This window comes from Mesocricetus auratus, unplaced genomic scaffold (assembly GCF_017639785.1).
Source record: "Mesocricetus auratus isolate SY011 unplaced genomic scaffold, BCM_Maur_2.0 Super-Scaffold_100027, whole genome shotgun sequence".
NCBI classification, from domain to species: domain Eukaryota; kingdom Metazoa; phylum Chordata; class Mammalia; order Rodentia; family Cricetidae; genus Mesocricetus; species Mesocricetus auratus.
In genome coordinates this window covers 1,850,129-1,874,096 of record NW_024429208.1, presented here as the reverse complement: position 1 = coordinate 1,874,096, position 23,968 = coordinate 1,850,129, and the positions used below count along the sequence as shown (strand labels likewise).

Here is a 23,968-nt window from a genome sequence, read left to right as displayed (position 1 = left end):
GGACAGCCTCCAAAGCCACAGAGAAACCCTACCTCGAAAAAAAAAAAAAACCTGTAGTCTGTTTACCATTCTAGAGGTGACGGGACCCTGGAGAGCAGAGCCTGAAAATGAAGCTCACTGAGGCCCCACCCCACAGCCAGCTTCACGCAGACAGTTTGTACTCTGAGCGCTAAGAGATATCACATGAGGGAAGTGTTCTTAGAACAGTCTCGTGTTTGGAGAAACTGAGGTCTTGTTTCTCAGACCAGGTTCAGACGCTAGTCCACAACTCTTTTCCCCAGAAACCAAGTGCACACCTAATGATGTCATCACCTTTGCCCCTCCCCTCTGCCTCACCTTTTTTTTTCTTTTCTTGGTTTTTCGAGACAGGGTTTCTCTGTAGTTTTGGAGCCTGTCCTGGAACTCTCTCTGTAGACCAGGCTGGACTTAAACTCACAGAGATCCGCCTGTCTCTGCCTCCCCAGTGCTGGGATTAAAGGTGTGCACCACTACTGCCCGGATCTAGGGGTTTCTAAGAGGAAAGTACAGCAGAGCAGGTGTCCCAGGAAAAGCAGGGAGCAGAGGCAGAGACAGGGGAGGAAGCCAAGAGAGAGTGGAGGAGAAAGTGGAGAAGGGAAAGCAGGCTTGAGGGAGGAGGCTCACCACAGCAGGCGTGGAGTACAGCTCTGCAGCCCTCCCATTCCAGAGGTGGATGCCGGAGGATCAAAGGTTCTGGGTCGTCCTTGGCTCCATATTGATTTCCAGGAACGTGAAACCCTGCATCAAAAAGACAATTATCAGAATAATTTTTTAAAAGCCCTTAAGAAGAAACAAGGTGGGGGTGGGCTTGTCCCCTTTCTCTTCACTTACAACTCCCCTGGTGCTAAGCAACACTTACTGCCAGAGCTGGTGACACACCTTTAGTCTCAGTGCTCTGGAAGGTAGAGGCAGGCAGGTCTTTGTGAGTTGAGTCAACCGTGATCTATATAATGGGCTTCAGCAAAACCAGAGTTACATAGTGAGACCTGTCTAAAAATACAAACAAACAAAAACAAAAGAAAAGGAACAGGGGGCTGGAGAGATGGCTCAGTGGTTAAGAGCACTGGCTGCTCTTCCTGAGTTCAATTCCCAGCAACACCTGGTGGCTCACAACCATCTATAATGAGATCTGGTGCCCTCTTCTGGTCTTCAGGGATACATGTTGGCAGAAGACTATATACATAATAAATCAAAAAAAAAAAAAAAAAAGAAAGAAAGAAAGAAAGAAAGAAAAGAAAAAGCAAAAGAAAAGAAAAAAGAAAGGAAAGAAACAGTTACCACACCAATCACTCCTCTGTAACAAGTCTTTCTCTGACCCAGCAGCTCCCAAATAACAACATGGATACTTCTTAATTGTGAAAACTTGGCCTTAGCTTAGACTTGTCCCACTGTCTCTTATAACTTAACCCAGTCACCTTCCTTTCATTCTGTATGTCTGACTCCCTCCATGTCTCACTGGTGTTCCTCTTTACTTCTTCCCAGAGTCCTCTCTGTCCCCGAAGTCCACCTGTTCCTCCTGCCTAGCTATTGGCTGCTTGGTTTTTTATTAAACCAATCATAGTAACATCTTTACACTGTGTAACCAAATATCTGTGACGCTCCCCATCCAGGAACTGGCACTTCCATAGGGGGACCCGAAGAAAATGTCAACCAGCGGTGCCTTCCACTCAGGCTGGCACCAAAGAGGGAGCTGACATGCTCACTCTGGAAGGGGGTCCCTCTGGGAAGTCACGGGCTTAAACGACAGTCACAACTTTGTTCCTGTCACAGGCCAAGTAGGGACTCTGTATTAACTTTCCCCACAGCTTACTCTTTGGAGCTTGGCAACACTGTTCCCTGTGACGCACTGCAGGGTGATAACTGGAGGGAATTCAACGCTTTCAGGGGTGAAAGGGTCTCTGGAGAGGGCACTCCAGCTTCGCCCATTTTGTTTTCTGTCCACAGAGTCTCAGGGAAGCCCTGGCTGGCCGCTGTCACGCAAAACACACAGCTCTTGATTCAAAGGGAAGAGCAGATCGCTCATTGTAGAGACAAATTTCACTGACCGTTGTTTCAGGACATTCAGTCACACTGTGGGTTCCAGGCTTGCGTCTGCATTAACAAAAAAAGCCCAACCTTGGCCCAGGGGCCAGAGCCAGCAACTAGTTGACTGGATAGAGTCGGGAGGAGGCAGGATATGGATGGAGACCCACAGTGGAGTAGGGTGGAAAAGGGAGTTTTGTGCTGCTTTTTCAGTTGGGACGAGTGGAGAGACGCGTCTCTTGTTGGGTCTTGGACCAGAAAGGAAGGCAGGCTGGCTTCTTCTCAGCCTCTCTGATTAGCAGGTTTTCACCCACATCTGACTTCCGAGTCTGTGTTGGTAAGTTGAATGAAAGAGACTTAGTTTAAACCCACACAACACAGCTGTAGCAGAGCCGGCCACAGGGCTGGAATTTTCCTCTAGACCTCGGCCTGAGTGACCAGCGGGGCGCTGACTTCAGGGCCGTGGGCCCACAGGCGGTATTTAAAATATCAGTAGAATCGTGTGCAGTCACTAAGCCAACAGAGAAACATTAAGACCGTGGGTTTAGGTCACCCCAAATTCCACATTCTGATGTGGAAGCAGTTTCATGGGGTTTTCATAGCGGCAGAACAAAGAAAGGCGTAAATCAAGATACTTTTCAGATGCAGAGGCAGAAACATGAGGGAGAAAGTTACAGCGAGACGGGGGTTCCTGTCTATAGGCCTCACGTACTGTTTGGTGACACGCTTAGCTTTTGGGTTAGCGGAAGTCAGTGGTCATTAAGTTAATCGATTTCAAAGGTTTTTATCTAGGCCAGGCGTTGGTGGTGCACGCCTTTAATCCCAGCACTCGGGAGGCAGAGGCAGGCGGATCTCTGTGAGTTCGAGGCCAGCCTGGTCTACAGAGTGAGTTCCAGGACAGCCTCCAAAACAATACAGAGAAAATAGGAGTCTGAGGCTAGCCCAAGGTAAGATAATTAGCTTATGGGCCTGCATCATCTGAACCTCCCCACATCACTGGAGTTTTAATCCGTCGGTCTTAGCTGACAGCACTTCCTTGCAGAGGTTCTTGTTGACACCTGGAGCTCTGTGTAGATCAGGCTAGCCTCAAACTCATAGAGAGGTAGGTAGCTCAGGCTAACCTCAGACTCCAAACTCAGAGACATGCAACCTGCCTCTGCCTCCCAAATGCTGGATTCAAGGGACTAAAGGTCACCATGCCCAGCTTGTTTTCTTTTATTAAAATAGGGTCTCATGGGGGCTGGAGAGATGGCTCGGAGGTTAAGAGCGCTGGCTGCTCTTCCGGAGGCCCTGAGTTCAATTCCAGAAACTTCATGGTTCACAGCCATCTGTAGTGGGACCTGATGCCCTCTCCTGGCACAAAGGCAGACATGCAGACAGAGCACTCATAACTGTGGTGTGTGTGTGTGTGTGTGTGTGTGTGTGTGTCCAGATCCTCCAGCCTCTGCCTTCCCTGTGCAGGATTACAGGAGTGCACACCCTACCCTGTCCTGTAGTGATAGGGAATAGGCTGGATTGGTGTGGAGTAGGCAGTCACTCTCCCAACTGAACTCCCCCACCTTTTTTTCCATTTGTTTGACTTTTGGTCTTTGGTTTTTTGAGACAGGGCTTCACTCTGTAGCTTTGGAGGCTGTCCTGGAACTCACTTTGTAGACCAGGCTGGCCTAGAACTCACAGAGATCCGCCTGTCTCTGCCTCCTGAGTGCGGGGATTAAAGGCGTACGCCACCACCTCCCGGCCGAGCTCTTCCCTTTTTAAACTCCTGACCCTCCGCTCCCTCTCCGTGAGCTGGGATTACATGCTTGTGTCACCCCCGAGCTTGTCAATTTTATCTGCTCACTGTAGCTCCAGTCTGCCCACTGGGTCCCTCTGCCTCTGTGGCCTGCCCATCTGAACTGTTTGGCTGTCCTGTGACTCGCACTGATGGGAGAAACCACTACCTGTCTTCTCTAATGTCCCGGGAGTGGCTGCAGAGACAGATTTAGGATCTGAGTTTGAATCGAATCTTGGTTTGTAGCCAAGGCTAGCATAGAACTAAGGTCCTTCTGCCCGCACCTCTGGGATTTCAGGCCAGCGCCCATCCCCCATCTGTCCATGGCTTCACTGCCCACCCCTGCACCCGCCATCCTGGAGAACTTTAAAATGCCATCCGAGCCGGGCGTTGGTGGCGCACGCCTTTAATCCCACCACTCGGGAGGCAGAGGCAGGTGGATCTCTGTGAGTTGGAGGCCAGCCTGGTCTACAAGATCTAGTTCCAGGACAGCCTCCAAAGTCACAGTGAAACCCTGTCTCGAAAAACCAAAAAGAAAAAAAAATAGCAATCTGATTGTACCATTCCCTGCCTAAACCCAGTCAATGTTATTCCACTGGCTTGAGTCCATGTCCATGTCCTTAACCTGGTCTCCGAGGCCCTGCGCAGGTGGCCCCGGCTCTCCAGACCCATTGCTCACTGTTCACTCCTCGCTTCACTCCAGGGACCCCATTTCAGTCCTGCCCTGCGTCCATCTGCAGACAGCCCTGGGGCTTGCTGAGCTCTGACCTCAAGGTTCCTGCCTCTGGGTCGGTCTCCCCAGTTAGCTCCACATCACTCTCAGATCTCAGGGAGGGTTTGAAACCTTCCCTTCAGGCTCACATCTCCTCTTCAACACCTCACTCCAAAGTGTAGCTTCCCATGGAGCGCTGGCGTGGTCACACCTCTGCGTTTGTAGGTGACTATTCGGCTGGCGTCTGTCTCTGTAGGACGTAAGATCCCTCAGTGTCAGGGCCCTGGGTGCAGACACTCAGTTTTGCCCTCCCCTGAGCCTAGCCTAGCCTAGCCTGTTTGCACAAAGGTGTGCATGCCAGGGTCTGGGGCTGGGGGACCTAGATGTCCCAGGATTTCAGATGGGACGGACAGGACAGAGGCCACCATTCTTCCTCCATGACTCTTGGAAATAGCGCAGCTTGTGACACCTGCTTCTGCCTCCTGAGTGCTGGGATTAAAGGCATGCGCCACCAGAATATGGCTGAGTCCCAGTTTTGTACCTGATATGCCTTTTGCCAAGATTCAGGTGAACTGCAACTGTCTAGTCTTCAACCCCATCAAAGACCTGAGAAGGAAATAACATTACCTGAGAACGCAGGAAGTGCAAGCAAGTGACTTCCAAAAGATGCCAGAAATGACAGAAACCGCTGGCTGCCTGGACAGTCACCCAAGGTTCCTCTGTAACACTGGCCCATCCACCTTCAGCCTACAGGCCTAGAATATCTGACAGACCTTTTTCAGAAGCAGGAAAATTTGAAGGACTGTCCTACCCTGTGCTGGCGAAGCTTGGCAGTCACCTGTCTTTGTGTGTGGCTTGTCCTGTTTGGACAGTGTGCTGTCAGCAGTGGGACATTTCTTGCCCCAGTGGCTAGCTTATGACACAAAGAAAGAAAACACCAAATGGAGGGTTTGTTTTGTTTTGTTTTTGTTTTTTTGAGACAGGGTTTCTCTGTATTGTTTTGGAGGCCGGCCTGGAACTCACAGAGATCCTCCTGCCTCTGCCTCCCGAGCCAAATGGAGTTTTTTTTCGATGCCCATTGTCCTCTTGAAGTAATTGGTGCTGCCAGGAGCAGATGTGACTCATGTCAAGAAAAGCCTAAGTTGTTAAAACATCTTAAATGCCATACTCTGTAGGTCTTTGAGTGTTTGAGATTACCTGTCTATCTGAAATATATCTCTGTACACCGAGAAAAAACCTAACTAATGGCGGGGCGTTGGTGGCGCACGCCTTTAATCCCACCACTTGGGAGGCAGAGGCAGGCGGATCTCTGTGAGTTCGAGGCCAGCCTGGTCTACAGAGCGAGTTCTAGGACAGCCTCCAAAGCCACAGAGAAACCCTGTCTCGAAAAACCAAAAAAAAAAAAATTCATCCTTATATTTCTGTTGTTCCAGAACCACTTCTATTATAAAAATCTGTATTAGTGAGGGTTCTCTAGAGTAAGAGAATGATATAATGAATATCTATCTATCTATCTATCTATCTATCTATCTATCTATCTATCTATCTATCGATGATATATTAGAGTGACTTAAATGTTGTGGTCCAGCTGGTCCAACAATGGCTGCCTGTGAACAGAAAGTCCAGGAATCCAGTACTTGTTAGGTCCAGCTGAATGTCTCAGCTGGTCTTCAGTAAATGCTACATCCTGAAGAAGTCTGCGGCGCCTGTGCCAAGCAACTCCAAGGTATCAGGAAAAGAGAGACAAGATGTCCAGCTGTTTGTACTGAGAGAATGTATGTGCTGCCTTAATTGCCAGGAGAGAGAGAGAGAGAGAGAGAGAGAGAGAGAGAGAGAGAGAGAGAGAGTCTTTATTACAAATGCTAAGAGCTCTCTCTTGTAGGAGGGAGGAGCTTTATATACAGGTTTACAGCAGAGTGGAAAAACCCCAGGTAGAGCCGGGCGTTGGTGGCGCACGCCTTTAATCCCACCACTCGGGAGGCAGAGGCAGGCGGATCTCTGTGAGTTCGAGGCCAGCCTGGTCTACAAGAGCTAGTTCCAGGACAGCCTCCAAAGCCACAGAGAAACCCTGTCTCGAAAAACAAAACAAAACAAACAAACAAAAAAACCCAGGTAGAAGAGAGCGTGTTTTCCTCCTGCTGGATGTTGATGTCAGAGGGTCAAGGACAGGGCAGTAAGCCAGGACTAGAAAACAGGAAGCACTTGGACTGGAAAACAGGTTGCACTTGTAGGCTGACCAGCAACTCACAGAGACCCCATGGGGTTGGGGCCCAACAGAAGTCGGCTCTGATGCCAGTGAAGGAATGGACCTGCTAGCAAGAACAAGAGCAGCAGGCTTGGGGAGCAAGCTTCCTCCTTCCATGTCCTTGTATTGGCTGCCAGCAGAAGGCGTGGCCCAGATTAGAGGTGGTTTCTCAAGCCTCAAAATCTAGATTAAAGCGGTTGTCTTCCCGCCTCAAAGATCCGGGTCAGAAGTTGATCTTCCCACTTCAACTTAATCAAAATTCCTCAAATTGAGCAAAAAGTCCCTGTTTGGGAGTTTTAGTTAATTCTGGATGTAGTCAAGTGGCAACCATGAACAGACATCAGTCTGTCTCAGAGTTCTGGAAACCTCCCTGGGTCCAAGCTTTGCAGCCTCCTTTGGTTTTCATGGCTCTGCCTCCTCTCAGAGGAGGAGGGGAGAAGATGTTTTCTTCTCACAGGTGGAAAAGGATGTTGAGTTCCATCTGGCTGTAATTTCGATGAGGGCAGGTCAGCCTGAGGTCCGAGACCCTTGGAGTAGTGTACGCAGGAGCCTGAGGCAGCTCAGCCAGCCATGGTCCCCCTTCAGCCTCATCCTAGTGGGACAAGACCCTGTGCCGTTTTTGTTTTTGTTTTCCAACAGTTAAACTGTGGCCTGAACTCTGATGCTTCTCTGTCATCTTAAAAAGATGAGACTCTGGGCCGGGCGTTGGTGGTGCACGCCTTTAATCCCAGCACTCGGGAGGCAGAGGCAGGTGAATCCCTGTGAGTTCGAGGCCAGCCTGGTCTACAGAGTGAGTTCCAGGACAGCCTCCAAAACAATACAGAGAAACCCTGTCTCAAAAAACCAAAAAAAAAAAAAAAAAAGAAGAAGAAGAAAAAAGAAAAAAAAATGAGGCTCTGGCTGGCTGGAGTAAGAGGAAAGATGGGGACAGGGGACATCACTGGCTGCAGGCGCTCTCTTGACATCCCAGATGTCATGGTCTGTTACAAGTTACCACTTAATTGCCTGACTAGAATTTGTCTTGTCTGGCGGCAATTAAAAACCAAACATGGCTCAGGTGCCATGGCTCATGGCACTGTGACTGCTTCCTGGAGTGAGGCTGTGATTCACTGTCCTGTCCGCAGTCGGTCCTTAAAGTGAAATCTTTTGTATTTTAATTTCTTGCTGCTTTGCAAACGTTCATTTCAGCACAGTCTATCTCAGTCACCAGTCCCCGCCCTGTTCAAGCTCTGGCTTCATCAGCTGGTGGTTCAATGTTGACTGAACAGCCCTGTGCCCTCAACCCCTGCGAGTCACACTCCGGATGTCGAGGAGAGGGAGGGGGAGTTGTTGGAGCACTTTTTTTTTTCCCGAGACAAGGTTTCTCTGTATTGTTTTGGAGGCTGTCCTGGAACTTGCTCTGTGGCCCAGGCTGGACTCGAACTCACAGAGATCCACCTGCCTCTGCCTCCCAAGTGCTGGGATTAAAGGCATACGCCACCAACGCCCGGCGTTGGAGCACTTTTTAAAATGTATTTTTTATCTTTTTTTTAAAGATTTATTTATTTATTACATATACACCAGATTGAATTGTAGATGGTTGTGAGCCACCATGTGGTTGCTGGGAATTGAACTCAGGACCTCTGGAAGAACAGTCAGTGCCCTTAACCTCTGAGCCATCTCTCCAGCCCTAAAATGTATTTTTTAACTTTATTTTTATTAGAGATATTTTTGTATATAACTATGCAGGTGACCAGGCATTGGGTCCCCTGGAACTGGAGTCACAGATGGTTGAGATGCGCCTTGTGGGCGCCGGGAGCTGAGCCCTGTAGCGGGGAACTGAGCCCTGTAGCGGGTATTCGCTCTGCCCGTGACCTTGAGCTCTGCCTGCCACCTTGTTGCGGGCTCCGAGCTGCCTCCGGGCACCGGGGCTCCTGCGTGCCACTCAGTGCTCTCCGCGCTCATCCGATTCCCGATTCTCCTCCTAACAAAAACTGTTCCTTGTACTTTAAATTCTCTTTAAAAATAACAGGTTATTAAGCCAGAGAGCATTCCAGGACCTGCTTTGGCGCTACGCCTGCGACACCTGCTGACCAAACCTCGTCATTACATTCCAAAATCGCCCTGCAAAGCAGCCATCCATACAGGTCTGTTTAATTAAGACCCTGGGGGGCGACGGTGGGGGGTGAAGTGGAGGGTGGGGTGGGGTGGGGAAGACCCTAGGACACCTAGGACAATGTTCCAAGGAGTTTATCTAATGGTATAATAATTTGACACTTTAAATTTATAATTAATTATTATTATTTTTTACACTTTGTAAGCTCCTTCCAATGGCAGATAATACCACCATTCAATTGGAGTATGGCTTTCTCTAAATCTGTCTCATATCAAAAGAGCCACCTGCTGTGGGACAGAAGAAAACCCAAAAATCTAGGAACTATTGTTGTCAAAACTCTGTTATCTCCCCAAAATTCTATTTCTCCACATATTTATTTTTCGTCTCTTTGGTACCTTTCTATGGATAAATATCTACCTAAAAGTTAAACTTTCTGTTTTGATATTTGTCATGTTTAAGTTATACACAGTGAACTATAAACTTTCCTGCCAGCAATCTCGGAAGTCTCCAGAAGCAAGATGGGGCCCACAAGAATAATTCTACCTGTTTATTATGATGCCATCAAACTGATAAAACACCACTCATAGCTTAGCTTGGACTACAACTGCTCAAGACAATTCCAAATTGGCTAGCTTTGGTGATGCATCTTCTTACAACATTCTAGCCATAACCTCAGATTAGAACTTTAAATAAGCCTTACCCGGCTGTCAGAGACTGGCTACAATGTTACAGCTAGTGGCTACAATGTTACAGCTAGCTCTCTTGAGATTTAACCTTTGTTTTAGTTTTCTACTGGATCCCATAAAGATACCGTCACCCCCAGATAGCAGGAAGCAATTATAAGAAAACTAAGCCCCTTCTGCCAACAGATTTTGTTTTATTAGGATTATATGTAATTGTTATCTGTTGGGGGTTGGTTATAATTTGTAATAGAGTTGGGGATGAAACAATTAAGTTTAGACTCAAGAATCTCTTTTGAAAAAAAAAGGGGGGAATAGATAGGATATTAAAGTAGATTAGTGTTATCTTCTTGTAAATCATTTTAGCAACTTATAGCTTTAGACAGTTTACATTGATATAGATTCTTTTTTAACTGTGTTCTTTTTTATTTATTATGCATACAGTGTTCTGCCAGAAGAGGGCACCAGATCTTATAACAGATGGTTGTGAGCCACAATGTGGTTGCTGGGAATTGAACTCGGGACCTCTGGAAAAGCTGCCAGTGCTCTTAACCTCTGAGCCATCTCTCCAGCCCCTGATATAGATTCTTGTATATTGATACATATGTAAAAGTATTTTGTATTCCTAAGATAACTTGTATATTGATACAAATTCAAAATTATATTTGTTGTATTATGTATGCTTCTTATTTGGACAGAAGGGGGAAGGGCAGTGAGCATTCGCTCTCCCCATGACCTGAGAGAGGCCATGCTTCTTGCCTGCGTGTACCTCTGATAAGCACAGGGGAGCTGGGGACTGTGCTCTCGGGAGGTGAAGACCTGGCCAGGTGTGAAGCAGTGAGTGATTCATCCCCAGCTTTTCAAGGACTCTGCAGCTGCATTTACCATATGCAGGGTTCATGAGTGTATTTCCACCTTTCTCATATCTTAATAAATCCTTGATACCCCTTAAACAGACACACGTGCATTTCTCACTACAGAACCTGGATCCTCGGCAACAGGAACGGGTGCTCTCAACCTCTGAGCCATCTCTCTAGCACCATTGGAGCTTTTACAGAAGGAAACCACACAGCCTGGCTCACGGCAAGACAGCTGACAAGATGGCTGATCACAGAAACTGGAGGCAAAGGAAGAGACAGGGTTAGTGCAGAGCTCGAGTGAGGGGTGCTGGGCTCTGATGGGGTGAGGCCTGAGGGACAGAGAAGGGCTGAGCAGGAGGTGACAGAAGAAAGGGGGGATCCTAATGCAGTGGAGTTCTCCTGGTTGAGGGTGTTTGTCTAGAGATCACATGCACACATCTGCAGAACCCTGCAGGGCATCTCACACTCCACACTGAATGCTGGGATGTTTGAATGAGAATGGACACACAGGCTCACAGGTTCAGACACTTCAGCTCCAGGTGATGGAACTGTGTGGGGGGAGGATCGGGAGGTGTGGCCTTGTTGGAGGAGGTGTGTCACTGGGGTGGGCATTGAGGTTTTAATAGACTCCCAATATTCCCAGTGCCTCTGACTATGGATCAAGATGTGAGCTCGCAGCTGCTCCAGCCACCATTCTTTCCTCTGCCATCATGGACTGGAACCCTCTGAAAACTTAATCCCAAATTAAATGTTTCCTTTTGTAAGTTACTGGGGTCACAGTGTCTTATCACAGTTCTAGAAAAGTAACTAAAGCTTGATGTGGCAAAACAAGACTTTAATCCCAGGATTTGGGATGCAAAGGCAGGTGGATCTCTGAGTTCAAGACCATCCTGGTCTACGTAGTATCAGGACAGCCAGACCTGAGGAGACAGACCTCGTCTGAAAAACAAACAAACAAACAAACAAAAAACACCAGGAGGGATCCGCAGGCCAAAATATTTCATCCTCTCCAACCCTTCCTCTTCCTTCTCTTCAGAAGTCAACCATGGATCTACCAGAAGAAAAGTCACTTCTGGGAACACAATGGCAACAACACTCGGGTTAGGATGCAGGGGAGAGATGATTTTTCTCTAAAGCAGAGGCCCTGGCCTGCAAGCACCACACAGACACCACAGACACCAGGCTCCTGTGTCCACCTGCAGGGGGCGCTCACACTGCCAAGCCTGGTGCTGGGGAATCTCCCCTGTAAATAGAGACTTTGCTCATCACTCAGGATCCAGTCTTCACAGCCTTGTGCTTACACTCAGAGTCCTAGTGTTTGTTCCCAGATGACCGTCTGTGGCTCAGGTGGTTGTGTTTTACACGAATCTTCTCTCCATAGTCCTCAGATTGTCTGTGTGGACCTGGGTCATCGTCTCAGCACAGTGGAACCCCTTCCCCACTGGGACAAAGATCTGGTGGAGACAGAATACAGTATCACAGCGATCCCTGTCTACACTGCACATTTCCCCGTGTCCACACACTTCCATGGTGCAATTTAGTGAATAAAACACAGTGAGAGAGGAACTGTAACTAAGTATAAAGCAGAATAATGATGATAGTTGTGGTAGAAGTTACATCCCTGTGACCTCTCTCTCTGGCTTTCATTCACACTGTATGAGATGAGAGAGATGAACGTCACATGATTGTGGAGCCCTGGACCTGGTAACCGTGGCTCCTGGGTTCCTCAGCCTGTGCAGTGTGGACACTGGACGGAGGGTGATTCTCACCGCAGAGGTACACACTGGGGATTCTAGGTTTCATCCCTGTTCAGTAGTGTGGAGAAAAATCAAATTTATAATTTTTTCGTTTCTGTGGATTGTGACTGATGTCTCCAAACACCAGCCACACATAACTGAAATAGAAAGTGAAAGCAGAGGAGGGTAGAGTCCTTCCTGCACGGAGTCACGCATGACACAGTGTGTCCAAAGGGCTTGACCAGAGCTGTGAAAACTCCAGTCACCTCCCATGCAGGTGTCCACGGCGGCCCCACGCACTCACCAGGACTGTGACAGCGTCTGTTTCCGTGAACATTCATTTTAACGCTGCCTGTGTTTCACCCGCAAACGTCATGCTCTTAGGTTTCATCCTGACCCGAGGAGCAGGTGGCCTTGGGCGGCCCAGAGACCCCGGGACAAACGCGCTCTGTCCCCAGCTCAGGGTCAAACAAAGTCTTGGTCCCGGGCGGTGAGGTCCGGGTGGGGAAGCCCAGCGCTGGGGATTCCCCTGTCCCCAGTTTCACTTCTCCAGCTCCTGACCTGTGTCAGCTCCTTCTGCCCGGACACTGATGACGACGCGGCGATTCGCACCCCCATTGGCTGTCGAAATCCCGGGGAACCAATCAGCGTCGCCGCGGGCATCAGGTATAAAATCCGAGCGGGGAACCCGGACGTCCAGATCCGAGATGGGGGCGATGGCGCCTCGCACGCTGCTCCTGCTGCTGGCGGCCGCCCTGGCCCCGACCCAGACCCGCGCGGGTGAGTGCGGGGACGAGAGGGAAACGGCGTCTGCGGGGAGGGCGGGGGTGGCACCGGGGAAGCCGCGTCCCCGCATCGCCCGGCCAGACCCTCCCGCCCCGCTCCCCTCCCGGCCGCGCACCTGCCCGGGGTCCCGGGAGGAGGTCGGGGTCTCACCGCGCACCGCCCCCAGGCTCGCACTCCATGCGGTATTTCCACACCATCGCGTCCCGGCCCGGCCTCGGGGAGCCCCGGTACGTGGAAGTCGGCTACGTGGACGACACGGAGTTCGTGCGCTTCGACAGCGACGCGGAGAATCCGAGGATGGAGCCGCGGGCGCCGTGGATGCAGCGGGAGGAGCCGGATTATTGGGAGAGGGAGACACGGAAAGCCAAGGGCCATGAGCAGACTTTCAGAGTGAACCTGAGGACCGCGCTCGGCTACTACAACCAGAGCGAGGGCGGTGAGTGACCCCGGGTCGGAGGTCACGACCTTCACGTCCCTACTTGGGGACCGGAGTCGCCCCGGGTCCCGAGTCCGAGGTCGCCCCGGGTCCCGAGTCCGAGGTCCGGGTGGAGGAAGCGGGGACCGGGACTCGGTTTCCCTTTCGGTTTAGGGGACGCGCGGTTGGGCGGGGCCTGTAGATGATCGGGGCGGGGCAGACCGCGGGGCGGAGCCTGTGGAGGAACAGGTGGGCGGGGCTGACAGCGGGGCGGGGCCTGTAGTGGATTATGTGGGCGGGGCAGATCACGGGGCGGGGGCTATAGTGGAACAGGTGGGCGGGGCTGACCACAGTGTCGCCCCCCAGGCTCTCACACCTGGCAGTGGATGTACGGCTGTCTCGTGGGGCCGGACGGGCGCCTCCTCCGCGGGTATGAACAGCTCGCCTACGATGGCAACGATTACATCGCCCTGAACGAGGACCTGAGGACGTGGACGGCGGCGGACGCGGCGGCGCAGATCACCCGGCAGAAGTGGGACCTGGCTGGTGAAGCAGAGAGACACAGGGCCTACCTGGAGGACGAGTGCGTGCAGTGGCTCCACAGATACCTGGAGAACGGGAAGGAGCAGCTGCTGCGCACAGGTGCAGGCACCCAGGGCAACTCCGCCCCCTGCCCTTGGGCTGGGCTCAGTCCTGAACAAGAAGAGACCTCAGCTGGGGTCCCGCCCCTGTCTCTGAGGGACACAGTATCCCTGGGGCTCTCCCAGGGCTCAGCCTTCTCCCTGGAAGGTTCCAGATCTGTCTCAGGAGGGAGGAGAGAAGATGCCCACATCCCCAGCAGTGGCTCCTTCAGTCTGCAGCCCTGGGTCAGCCATGGCCTCTCCCAGGCCGGGTTCTCTGCCCAGACCCAGTGTCTGAGTGTGTCAGCCTTACACACCGGGACTGGAGTCTCCTTTACCTGATGGGAGAGAAGGACGCCCCTACCCTAGGTTGGCTCCCCAGTTTCTAGAACCTTCCAAAGAATACATTCCCCCAGATTCCTGTGTGTGAGGTTTGCATCCCTCCCTCACCCCAATTCTATCTCTTCCTAGAATAGTCACGTGAGCTCTTATGGAGTACCGTGGAAAAAAAACCTCTAAAATATGTGGGCTTTTAAATTTTGTCTTTCTTTTTTTTTTTTAATTGTCATTTTCCTTCAGTTAGTTTTTTCTTCCTCACTGGGGTGACACTGTTTTTCCCTCCGTTTTCATTATCATCTGTATGAGTCTCCACAGGTGTCATGGGGGACTGCTAGTCTGGATAATTAGACAACTCAGTGTTCCCTTTAAAGAGTCCCATGAGCTTACACTATTTTCTGCCACAATTAACTATCTGAACCCCCCACTAAGCTCCCTCAGCCCCAACAAATTTCAGTGTTGCCCCAGTGAATTAGGAGTTGAGCTTCCTCAGACACAGGGTCTTCTGCAACTCAAGCACTGGAGTGACAGGGAAAATCCACACACCCCTGTGAGCACCGCTGTGTCCCAGTGAGTGCTGCACTGGGCTCCACAGCAACTTCCAGGGATCCTGGGTGACAACACCTTGTATCTTGTCCCCCAGAGGCTGGGGTTGGGGAGTCACTTTTTCTGCCCCAGTGTCAGAGGTTCACCCCATTTCTGCTGTTCACTTGGACAGACAGTGATGCTGCTCAGCAAGATGGCCACAGTGGTTGTGATTCAATGGTGGCACCCTTTATGTATCCCATTCTTCATAATTTGTTATATTGATATGATTTTTATCATGTATGTAAATTATATTACATCCCTTTTTCCATTCTTTTCCCACCTAACTTATGCTGTAGAACATCACATAAGGAAGACCATGGGACCTGCTGGGTCATGTGATTCCCTCTTAGCTTCTGGGCTCTCCCAGGAAAATGTGCAGATCTGTGATGAGGGGGACCAGCTCCACCTGCAGGTTACTAGTGGGATGACAGTCAGAAGTGTTCAGACACATAGTTCAGTGTCATCATTGATTTAACTTAGTCTATGCAGATTTCAATTTACCTTGTTATGGTGGGGTTTCTTAAATCTTCCACACAGATCCCCCAAAGGCACATGTGAGCCATCATCCTGGCCCTAAAGGTGATGTCACCCTGAGGTGCTGGGCCCTGGGCTTCTACCCTGCTGACATCACCCTGACCTGGCAGAGGGAGGAGGAGGAACAGACTCAGGACATGGAGCTGGTGGAGACCAGACCTTCTGGGGATGGAAGCTTCCAGAAGTGGGCATCTGTGGTGGTGCCTTCTGGGGAGGAGCAGAAATACACATGCCATGTGCACCATGAGGGGCTGCCTGAGCCCCTCACCCTGAGATGGGGTAAGGAGGGAGTGGGTGCAGGGCTGGGGTCAGGGAAAGATGGAGCCTTCTGCAGAGCCTGAGCAGGGTCAGGGCTGAGAGCTGGGGTCATGACCTTCACCTTCCCTTCCTGTCCTTCCCTTCGCAGAGCCTCCTCAGTCCACTGTCCCCATCATGGCAGTCATTGCTGTTCTGGTTCTCCTTGGAGCTGTGACCATCATTGGAGCTGTGGTGGCTGTTGTGAGGAAGAGGAAGGGAAAAGCAGGTAGGAAAGGGCGGGGTCCGAATTCCCTCCCATCCCCTTTTAGACGTGTGCTCTGCTCATGGAAACAATCCACACCCCCACAGCTCCTGTCTCTAACCTGGGACTTTTGTTGGTTCTGGAAACTTCCTAGGGATGGGCTCCTCCCTGATTTCTCACGGCTTTTCTTCTCACAGGTGGAAAAGGAGGGAACTATGCTCCAGCTCCAGGTAACTGTGGGGAGAAGTATTGTCCCTGAAACTGGTGGGGTGAACCTGGAGTGCTTAGGGGGGCTCTGGAAATCCATAATAGCTCCTCCAGCAAAATATTCTAGGGGTCATGTTTTTACCTTCTTATGAATATATGTGTTTTTACCCAAGGCAGGGACAGTTCCCAGAGCTCTGATGTGTCTCTCCCAGACTGTTAAGGTGACACTCTGGGACCTGAGTTGGGATTGGGGTGGGGGGCAAACTGGACATGATTGTATTTCAGGGACTCCCAGAATCACCTGTGAGTGAGTGGTGTGTTGTTGGGATGTTGTCTCCACAGTGATTGTTCATGACTCTTGTTCTGTAGCGTGAAGACAGCTGCCTGGTGTGGACTGAGTGACAAGACAGTGTGATCAGGCCTCTGCTGTGACATCCAGAGCCCCTCAGTCCACTCTCAGCAACAGTGTCTGATGTTCCCTGTGATCCTATGGGCTCAATGTGAAGCTCAGCTCAGCCCAGCCCTGTCCTGCACACCAGGACCCTGTCCCTGCACTGCCTGTGTTCCCTTCCATGGCCAATCCTCCTGTTCCAGCAGACAGGAGGGAACATCTCCATCCTGTCACCTCCCTGATGCCCTGAGCTGTAGACCCTGACTTCCCCAATGAAAATAAGGATCTCGATTTGAACTTGATTGTTCACGTCCTTGATCTGACAGGTTGATTGGCAGTTAAAAAAATTATTGAGATGCTTAGAGATGGTGGAGGAAATAAACATTAATGTGGAGAGCCTCCCAGAATCTGTGTTCATTGTGTTGGGTGCATCTGGTGGGACAGAATGAGACTGTGTGGAAACTGAGTGTGAAAAAGGGTGTGTCTACATGGACCTCAGTCCACTGTCAGCTGTGACATGGTCACTCCTCAGCTCTGTCACCTCCTGGCTCTGTTCTCTTCATCACTTAGAACCACATGCTGAGATCTGTGATCACAGGGACACAGGGATGGCCAGAGCTTTGTCTTGTCCCAGGATTGTGAGCAGCCAGGGCAACTGTGACATGTCGCCTGGGCTATGACCTGGCTGTATCTCTTACCCCATATTTGCTGTGTAATGTAGTCTTTTTACTTTCTGTGGAACACTGGGCCTGTTCTTGTTCCTGTGGGTGGAGCCTGCCTCCTTATCCCTTGTGCCCCCTGAGTGACAGTATTAAAATGTATTTCTCCTTCCTTTCCCATCAGGACCCAACTAGATCCCTGCATTCAGGAGACCTAAGAACATGAACTTCTGTCTCCTGAGCTCCTGCCTCCTTCCAGGCCCCTCCCTGGAGGCTCTCTCCTTCTCTCCCACCTTTCAGAATCTAACCCAGGTTGTAGGATGGCAGAGAGGAGGGATCACAGGGTCTCATCTCAGATCTGTCCTGTTGGATCTGTGTTCTGCCCAAGGTCCCCTCTCCCTCCCTGGCTCTGGGAATCCTGGTGCTGCCTCCAGTGGAGATTCCAGGATTTACAGGCTGTGTCTACCTTAGATTTGTGTTTGTTTAAAAGACATGATCCAGGGGCTGAAGAGATGGCTCAGGGTTTCAGAGCACTGGCTGTTCTTGCAGAGGAACCATGTTAGACACCAGCACCTACACCGTGGCTGACAGCCATCCATAACTCCTGTTCCATAGCATGAAATGCCCCTGTGGACACCAGATAGACACATGGTGCAAATACCTACAGGCAAGAATTCATTCACAGATGTAAAATAATGAATGTTTAAAAATAGGTTGTGGAAACACCAGAGATGGAAAGTACTTCATCCCCTGCTCCAGGTTCTGGCACCTGTGTTTTCTAGCCTCGTGACTTCAAGTCAGGAGCTCCAGGAGCCTTAGCAGAGATGTCTGATGACCAAGGAGGTGATAATCTCTGTCGTGATGCAGCTATCTTTGTCTTGTGAGGGATGATGACTTCTAGTGCCTGGGACCCAGCAAACATTCATACCCAAAAAAAAAGTTTGATGAATGAAGTAAAAAAAAAAAGGATCATAGATCATAGACAGAAAGGCAGGTAGGTGGGGGGTGTGGGGGGGGAGAGGTGGGCTTTGCTGAGTGGAGAGCTCAGGTGACCCTGACCTCAGTGTGAGGGGACCTGGTGCTGCCCCTGACACACCAGCACTTGGCTGAGGTTGTATTAACAAAGGGAGATCCTGTAGGGGAGGGAGGTGATGGTGTGAATTCTCCTCTAGACTGAAGGAACCTTCCTTCTGGAGTCAGGAGGAGGCTGATGAGGCTCAGGAAACACAAGAAGCTACAGGTTCACGGAGCTGACACAATGTAGCACTTCCCTCTCAGGGTTAAACCAACTGTGGTTGCTGAGGAAGAGGATTCTGTTGAGCGGAGCAGCTGGGAGCTGTGCAGGGGACTCAGTGATGCAGCTGCCTGAGTGACATGCACACTGGGGTGGGGTGTCAGTGCTTATCCCTGACTCACCCAGGATCCTGTGAGTGACCAGTGAGCTCTGGGCTCACGGAGCTGATAGTGAGTGGATGTTCTCCTTGGTCTGCTGTCACTATCTTATTTGGGGTGGAGGAAATCCACTCCTCAAGCATGGGACACAGTGGTCTGTTCCAGATGTGAGCTGTAAGCCCTGTTTCTGAGACTCACTGGGTAGTGATACGGTGTTGCTGGTCTCCTGGAGCCAGCACTGTGGTGGGCAGACGCCTGTGATACAGTGAAGGGAATAAACAAGGACAGGTTGTCTCAGGAGCTGGAGGGCAGAAGGGGAGATGCCCAGAGGGCAGGTGAACAGAACAAGGCATAGACTTACTGTTTTTAAAAGACTTATGGTTTGAATTTTCTAGGTCTCTGAAATCAGAAGCAGGTGAATTTCTGGGAGTTCAAGGTCTACAAAGTAATAGTATTTTTTCAATCATGTGTATGTATGAGTAATTTTCTGTTGTTGTGATGAAAGACCACGGCCAAGTCATGTAGAGAGCTGCGAAGTGCAGCACCCTTAAGATGGTGCTGGCTTCCGCCTCTGCTAGCCCGACAGCAAGTGCTCCCTGTGATAAACAACTCCTTATTTGGTCAAGGCTGGATATCAGGCTTGCTTCCTCGTATATGGACCTATCTGCTGTCGCCACATGGCTTACCGGGGTTGGCCGCCCAAGGGCCTTTTTAAGCTGTGGGCGGGCACTCCCTGGGGTCAGAAGATTTGTTCAAGGTTCCTGAATAAACCGCTGATGAGAAGGATTCCTGAGTCACGTCTTCCTTGCTGGTAGAGTAGAGGTGGTCGTGACAAAGTCAACATTTGGAAGAGTGTGTTTGGGCTACAGTTCCAATGGCTGAGAGTGCATCATGGCAAGAGAGCAGTGCCCTGAGCAGCAGGCAGAGAGTCCTGAGCAGGAAGCCCAGAGCTCACATCTCAGTGGCAAACAGGAAGCAGAAAGAGCAAAATGGAGGCAGATGGGACTTTCCCCCCACAGCCCTCCCTATTCCCAATGTCTCTGAAGCTTGCAGATCGAGATGTGAGCTCTCAGCTGCTCCAGCCACCATTCCTTTCCTCTGCCACCATGGACTCAAACCCTCTGGAAACTTAAGCCCAAATTAAATGTTTCCTTTTGTAAGTTGCTGGTGTCACAGTGTGTTATACCAGGCATAGAAAAAAAGTAAAGCCAGGTGTTCACACAAACCTTTAGCCCCAGTACTTGGGATACAAAGGCAGATGGTTCTCTGAGTTCAAGACCAGCCTGGTCTACATAGTAAGTTTCAGGACAGCCAGAATGAAGGAGACAGACCTTGTCTCAAAAACAGAAACAAAAACAAAATCACCAGGAGACGCCCACAGCCCAGAACATTTCATTCTCTCCTCACCCTTCCTCTTCCTTCTATTCACAAGCTAGACTCCGGATCTTCCAGAAGAAAAGTCACTTCCGGGAACACAATGGCAATAACACTAGGGCCGGGATGCAGGGGAGAGATGATTTCTCTTTAAAGCAGATGCCCTGGCCTGCAAGCCCCACACAGACTCCCACAGACACCAGGCTCCTGTGTCCACCTGCAGGGGGCGCTCACACTGCCAAGCCTGGTGCTCGGGAATCTCCCCTGTAAATAGAGACTTTGCTCATCACTCAGAATCCAGTCTTCACAGCCTTGTGATTACACTCAGACTCCTAGTGTTTCTTCCCAGATGACCATCTGTGGCTCCAGGTGGTTGTGTTTTACAAGGATCTTCTCTTCATAGTCCTCAGATTGTGTGAACCTGGGTCATCATCTCAGCACAGTGGACCCCTTCCCCACTGCGACAAAGATCTGGTGGAGACAGAATACAGTATCACAGCGATCCCTGTCTACACTGCACATTTCCCTATGACCACACACTTCAGTGGTAACATTGCTTTAGTGAATAAACCACAGTAAGAGAGGGATTGTAACTAAGTAAAAAGCAGAATAATGATGATAGTGTGGTAGAAGTTATGCAACCTGTGACTCTCTGTGTCTCTGTCTGTCTCTCTCTGTGTCTCTTTCTGTCTCTGTCTCTCTGTCTCTGTCTCTCTCTCTCTCTCTGTCTCTCTCTCTGTCTCTCTCTCTGTCTCTCTGTCTCTCTGTCTCTCTCTCTCTCTGTCTCTCTCTCTCTCTCTCTCTCTCTCTCTCTCTCTCTCTCTCTCTCTCTCTCTCTCTCGGTCTTGCACTAGCTCTCCCTGTCTCTCTCCGACCTCAACACTTTATTAGATGGAGATGAACGTCACAGGATTGTGGGGCCCTGGGCCTGATAACCATTTGGCACCTGGGTTCCTCAGCCTGTGCAGTGTGGACACTGGACAGAGGGTGATTCTCATGGCAGAGATACACACTGGGGATTCTAGGGTTTGTCCTACAGTTCTGTAGTGTGAAGAAAAATCAAATGTACATATTTTGTTTGTTTCTGTGGATTTTGACTTGATGTCTCCAAATTCCAGCCACACATAACAGAAGTAGAAAGTGAAAGCAGAGGAGAGTCGGGACTCCTTCCTGCATGGAGTCACGCATGACACAGTGTGTCCAAAGGGCTTGACCAGAGCTATGAAAACTCCAGTCACCTCCAGGCAGGTGTCCATGGCAGCCCCATGCACTCACCAGGACTACAACAGCACCTGTTTCCTTGAACATTCATTTTAATTGCTGCCTTTATTTTATGTGGAAATTTCTAGCTCTTAAGTATCATCCTGACCTGAGGAGCAGTTGGCCTTATGCTGCTAAGAGACCCCGGGACAAACAGCGATCTGTCCTGCAGCACGGGGTCAGACAAAGTCCCCAGCTGTGAGGGCCTACTTGGGGAAGCCCAGCACTAGGGATTCCCCCCCGTCCCCAGTTTCACTTCTCCAACTCCTGACCTGTGTCAGCTCCTTCTGCCCGGACACTGATGAGGACTCGATTCTCATCTCCACTGGGTGTCGAGATCCCTGGGAACCAACCAGCTTCGCCAAGGGGGCACCGGGTATAAAGTCCATGCAGGGAACCCTGACGCCCAGATCTGAGATGGGGGCTATGACTCTGCTTGCACTGCTCCTGCTGCTGACCCCGACCCAGACCCGCGCGGGTGAGTGCGGGGTCGGGAGGGAAATGGGGTCTGCGGGGAGGGCGGGGGCGGCACCGGGGAAGCCGCGTCCCCGCATCGCCCGCCCAGACCGTCCCGCCCCTTCCCCTCCCGCGTCCCGAGCCCCGCGCCCCGCTCCCCTCCCGGCCGGCGCGCACCGGAGGTCGGGGTCTCACCGCGCGCCGTCTCCAGGCTCGCAATCCATGCGGTATTTCCTCACCATCGTGTCCCGGCCCGGCCTCGGGGAGACCCGTTTCGTCTCTGTTGGCTATGTGGACCACACGGAGTTCGTGAGCTTCGACAGCGACGCGGAGAATCCGAGAGTGGAGCTGCGGACGCCATGGATAGAGAAGGAGGGGCCCGAGTATTGGGAGAGGGAGACACAGATCGCCAAGGGCACTGAGCAGAGTTTCCTTCCTATTTGACCTGAGGAACATACTCAGTTGCTACAACCAGAGTGAGGGTGGTGAGTGACCCCGGGTCGGAGGTCAGGACCTTCATGTCCGGAAGTCCCCCAGGGTACCAAATCCGAGGTCTGGAAAGCAGAGAACACAGACTGGGACCCGGTTTCCCTTTCAGTTTAGGTGATGCGTGGGTGGGTGGGGTCGCAATGCAGGGCTGAACACTTGGTCCCGCAGGCTCTCACTACTTCCAGGGCATGTACGGCTGTCACTTGGGGTCTGACGGGCGCCTCCTTCACGGGTACAGTCAGGATGCGTACGATGGCGAGGATTACATCTCCCTGAACGACGACCTGAGGACATGGACTGCAGCAAACACAGCAGCAGCCCTTATCACCCGGAGCATGCGGGAGGAGGATGGTATAGCTGAGCAATGGAGGGCCTACCTGGAGGGCGCATGCGTGCTGTGGCTCCGCAGATACCTGGAGCACGGGAAGGAGCAGCTGCTGCGCACAGGTGCAGGCGCCCAGGGCAACTCCTCCCCCTGCCCTCGGTCTGGGCTCTGTCCTGGGGTAGAAGAGACCTCAGCTGGGGTCCCGCCCCTGTCTCTGAGGGACACAGTGTCCCTGGGGCTCCTGATCCAGCCTGGCAGGGACTGCACTGATCTCCCAGGGTTCAGCCTTCTCCCTGGAAGGTTCCAGGTCTGTCTCAGGAGGGAGGAGAGAAGACGCCCACATCCCCAGCCGTGGCTCCTTCAGTCTGCAGCCCTGGGTCAGCCATGGCTTCTCCCATGCCGGGTTCTCTGCCCTGACCCAGTGTCTGAGTGTGTCAGCCTTACACACCAGGACCGGAGTCTCCTTTACTTGATGGGAGAGGAGGACGCCCCTAGCCTAGGCTGGCTCCCCAATTCGTAGAACTTTCCCAAGAATACATTCCTCTAGATTCCTGTGTGTGAGGTTTGCATCCCTCCCTTACCCGAATTCTATCTCTTCCTAGAATGGTCACGTGGCAATTATGGATTGCCCTGGAAAGAACTCTAAATTATGGGGTTTTTCCTTTTCTTTTATCCCTTTGTTTTTATTAAGTTGTCATTTTGCCTTCATCAGTTTTTCTACCTCACTGGTGAAACTCCTTTGGCCCTCCCTTTTTATTATAACCTGTATCGTTCTCCACAGGTATCATGGGCGACTGTCAATCTGATAATTAGACAACTCAGTGTTCCCTTTAAACAAAAGATTCCCATGACCTTAGACTATTTGCTGCCAGAATTAACCACTCAAACTCCCACTGTTCTTCCTCTACCCCAAGAAGTTACAATGTTGCCCTCAGTGAATTAGGAGGTGAACTACCTCAGACACAGGGTCTTCTGCAACTCAAGCACTGGAGTGACAGGGAAAATCCACACACCCCCTAATTGATCCTGTCTCTGACCTGGATCTGTTGTCAGTTAAGGAAATTGCCTAGGGATGGGCTCAGCCATTCAGAGCACTGGCTGCTCTTCCAGAGAATCAGGATTCAATTCCCAGCACCCACATGGCAGCTCACAATCATCTATAATGGGATCTGATGCGCTTTTCTAGTGTGCAGACATACAAGTAGAGCACTCATACAAAAAAAAAAACAAAAACAAAAAATGTCACCAATAGAAACAAAACTCTGAGAATGTTAGGAGTAAAAGCAGAGGAAACACTTTAAAATAAAGGCAGGGGCTAAAAGCAGTGGCCAGGCACAGGGGCACATGCCTTTGGGCAGAGGCAGGGGGATCTCTGTGAGCTCAGTCAGCCTGTTCAAGTTTCAGGCAGGACAGTCAAAACTACGTAGACAGACTCCATCTCAAAAGAAAAACAAGACAGACAGAGGCAGAGAAAAGCGCTTTGTCAAATAGGACACTA

At 50.9% G+C, this 23,968-nt stretch overlaps 1 protein-coding gene, 2 long non-coding RNA genes and 1 pseudogene across 5 annotated transcripts; 2 read left to right on the top strand and 2 right to left on the bottom strand.

Annotated features, from left to right (window-relative positions):
• Positions 1-11,217: 11,217 nt before the first annotated feature.
• On the bottom strand, positions 11,218-12,674 carry LOC121134333. Its single transcript, XR_005871414.1, has 3 exons — positions 12,444-12,674; positions 12,105-12,208; positions 11,218-11,857 (listed from the first exon to the last, which is right to left on the bottom strand). It is a non-coding gene; the product is annotated as an uncharacterized LOC121134333 (long non-coding RNA).
• A 104-nt stretch (positions 12,675-12,778) lies between these two features.
• LOC101823249 (H-2 class I histocompatibility antigen, L-D alpha chain) lies at positions 12,779-16,914 on the top strand. Of its 3 annotated transcripts, none has more exons than XM_040732455.1 (8): positions 12,779-12,919; positions 13,092-13,361; positions 13,707-13,982; positions 15,422-15,697; positions 15,825-15,941; positions 16,115-16,147; positions 16,298-16,345; positions 16,494-16,914. In XM_040732455.1, the coding sequence occupies exons 1-7, from the start codon at positions 12,847-12,849 to the stop codon at positions 16,342-16,344; spliced, it is 1,092 nt and encodes a 363-aa protein (XP_040588389.1). In that variant the 5' UTR covers positions 12,779-12,846; the 3' UTR covers position 16,345; positions 16,494-16,914. The 3 variants fall into 3 exon arrangements, with proteins under 3 accessions (XP_040588389.1, XP_040588390.1, XP_040588391.1); XM_040732456.1 differs by having other exon boundaries at positions 16,467-16,914; XM_040732457.1 differs by lacking the exon at positions 16,298-16,345.
• A 2,867-nt stretch (positions 16,915-19,781) lies between these two features.
• LOC121134334 lies at positions 19,782-21,991 on the bottom strand. The gene is made up of 3 exons (XR_005871415.1): positions 21,852-21,991; positions 21,473-21,650; positions 19,782-20,411 (listed from the first exon to the last, which is right to left on the bottom strand). It is a non-coding gene; the product is annotated as an uncharacterized LOC121134334 (long non-coding RNA).
• On the top strand, positions 21,559-22,149 carry LOC121134330 (annotated as a pseudogene).
• Positions 22,150-23,968: the final 1,819 nt, after the last annotated feature.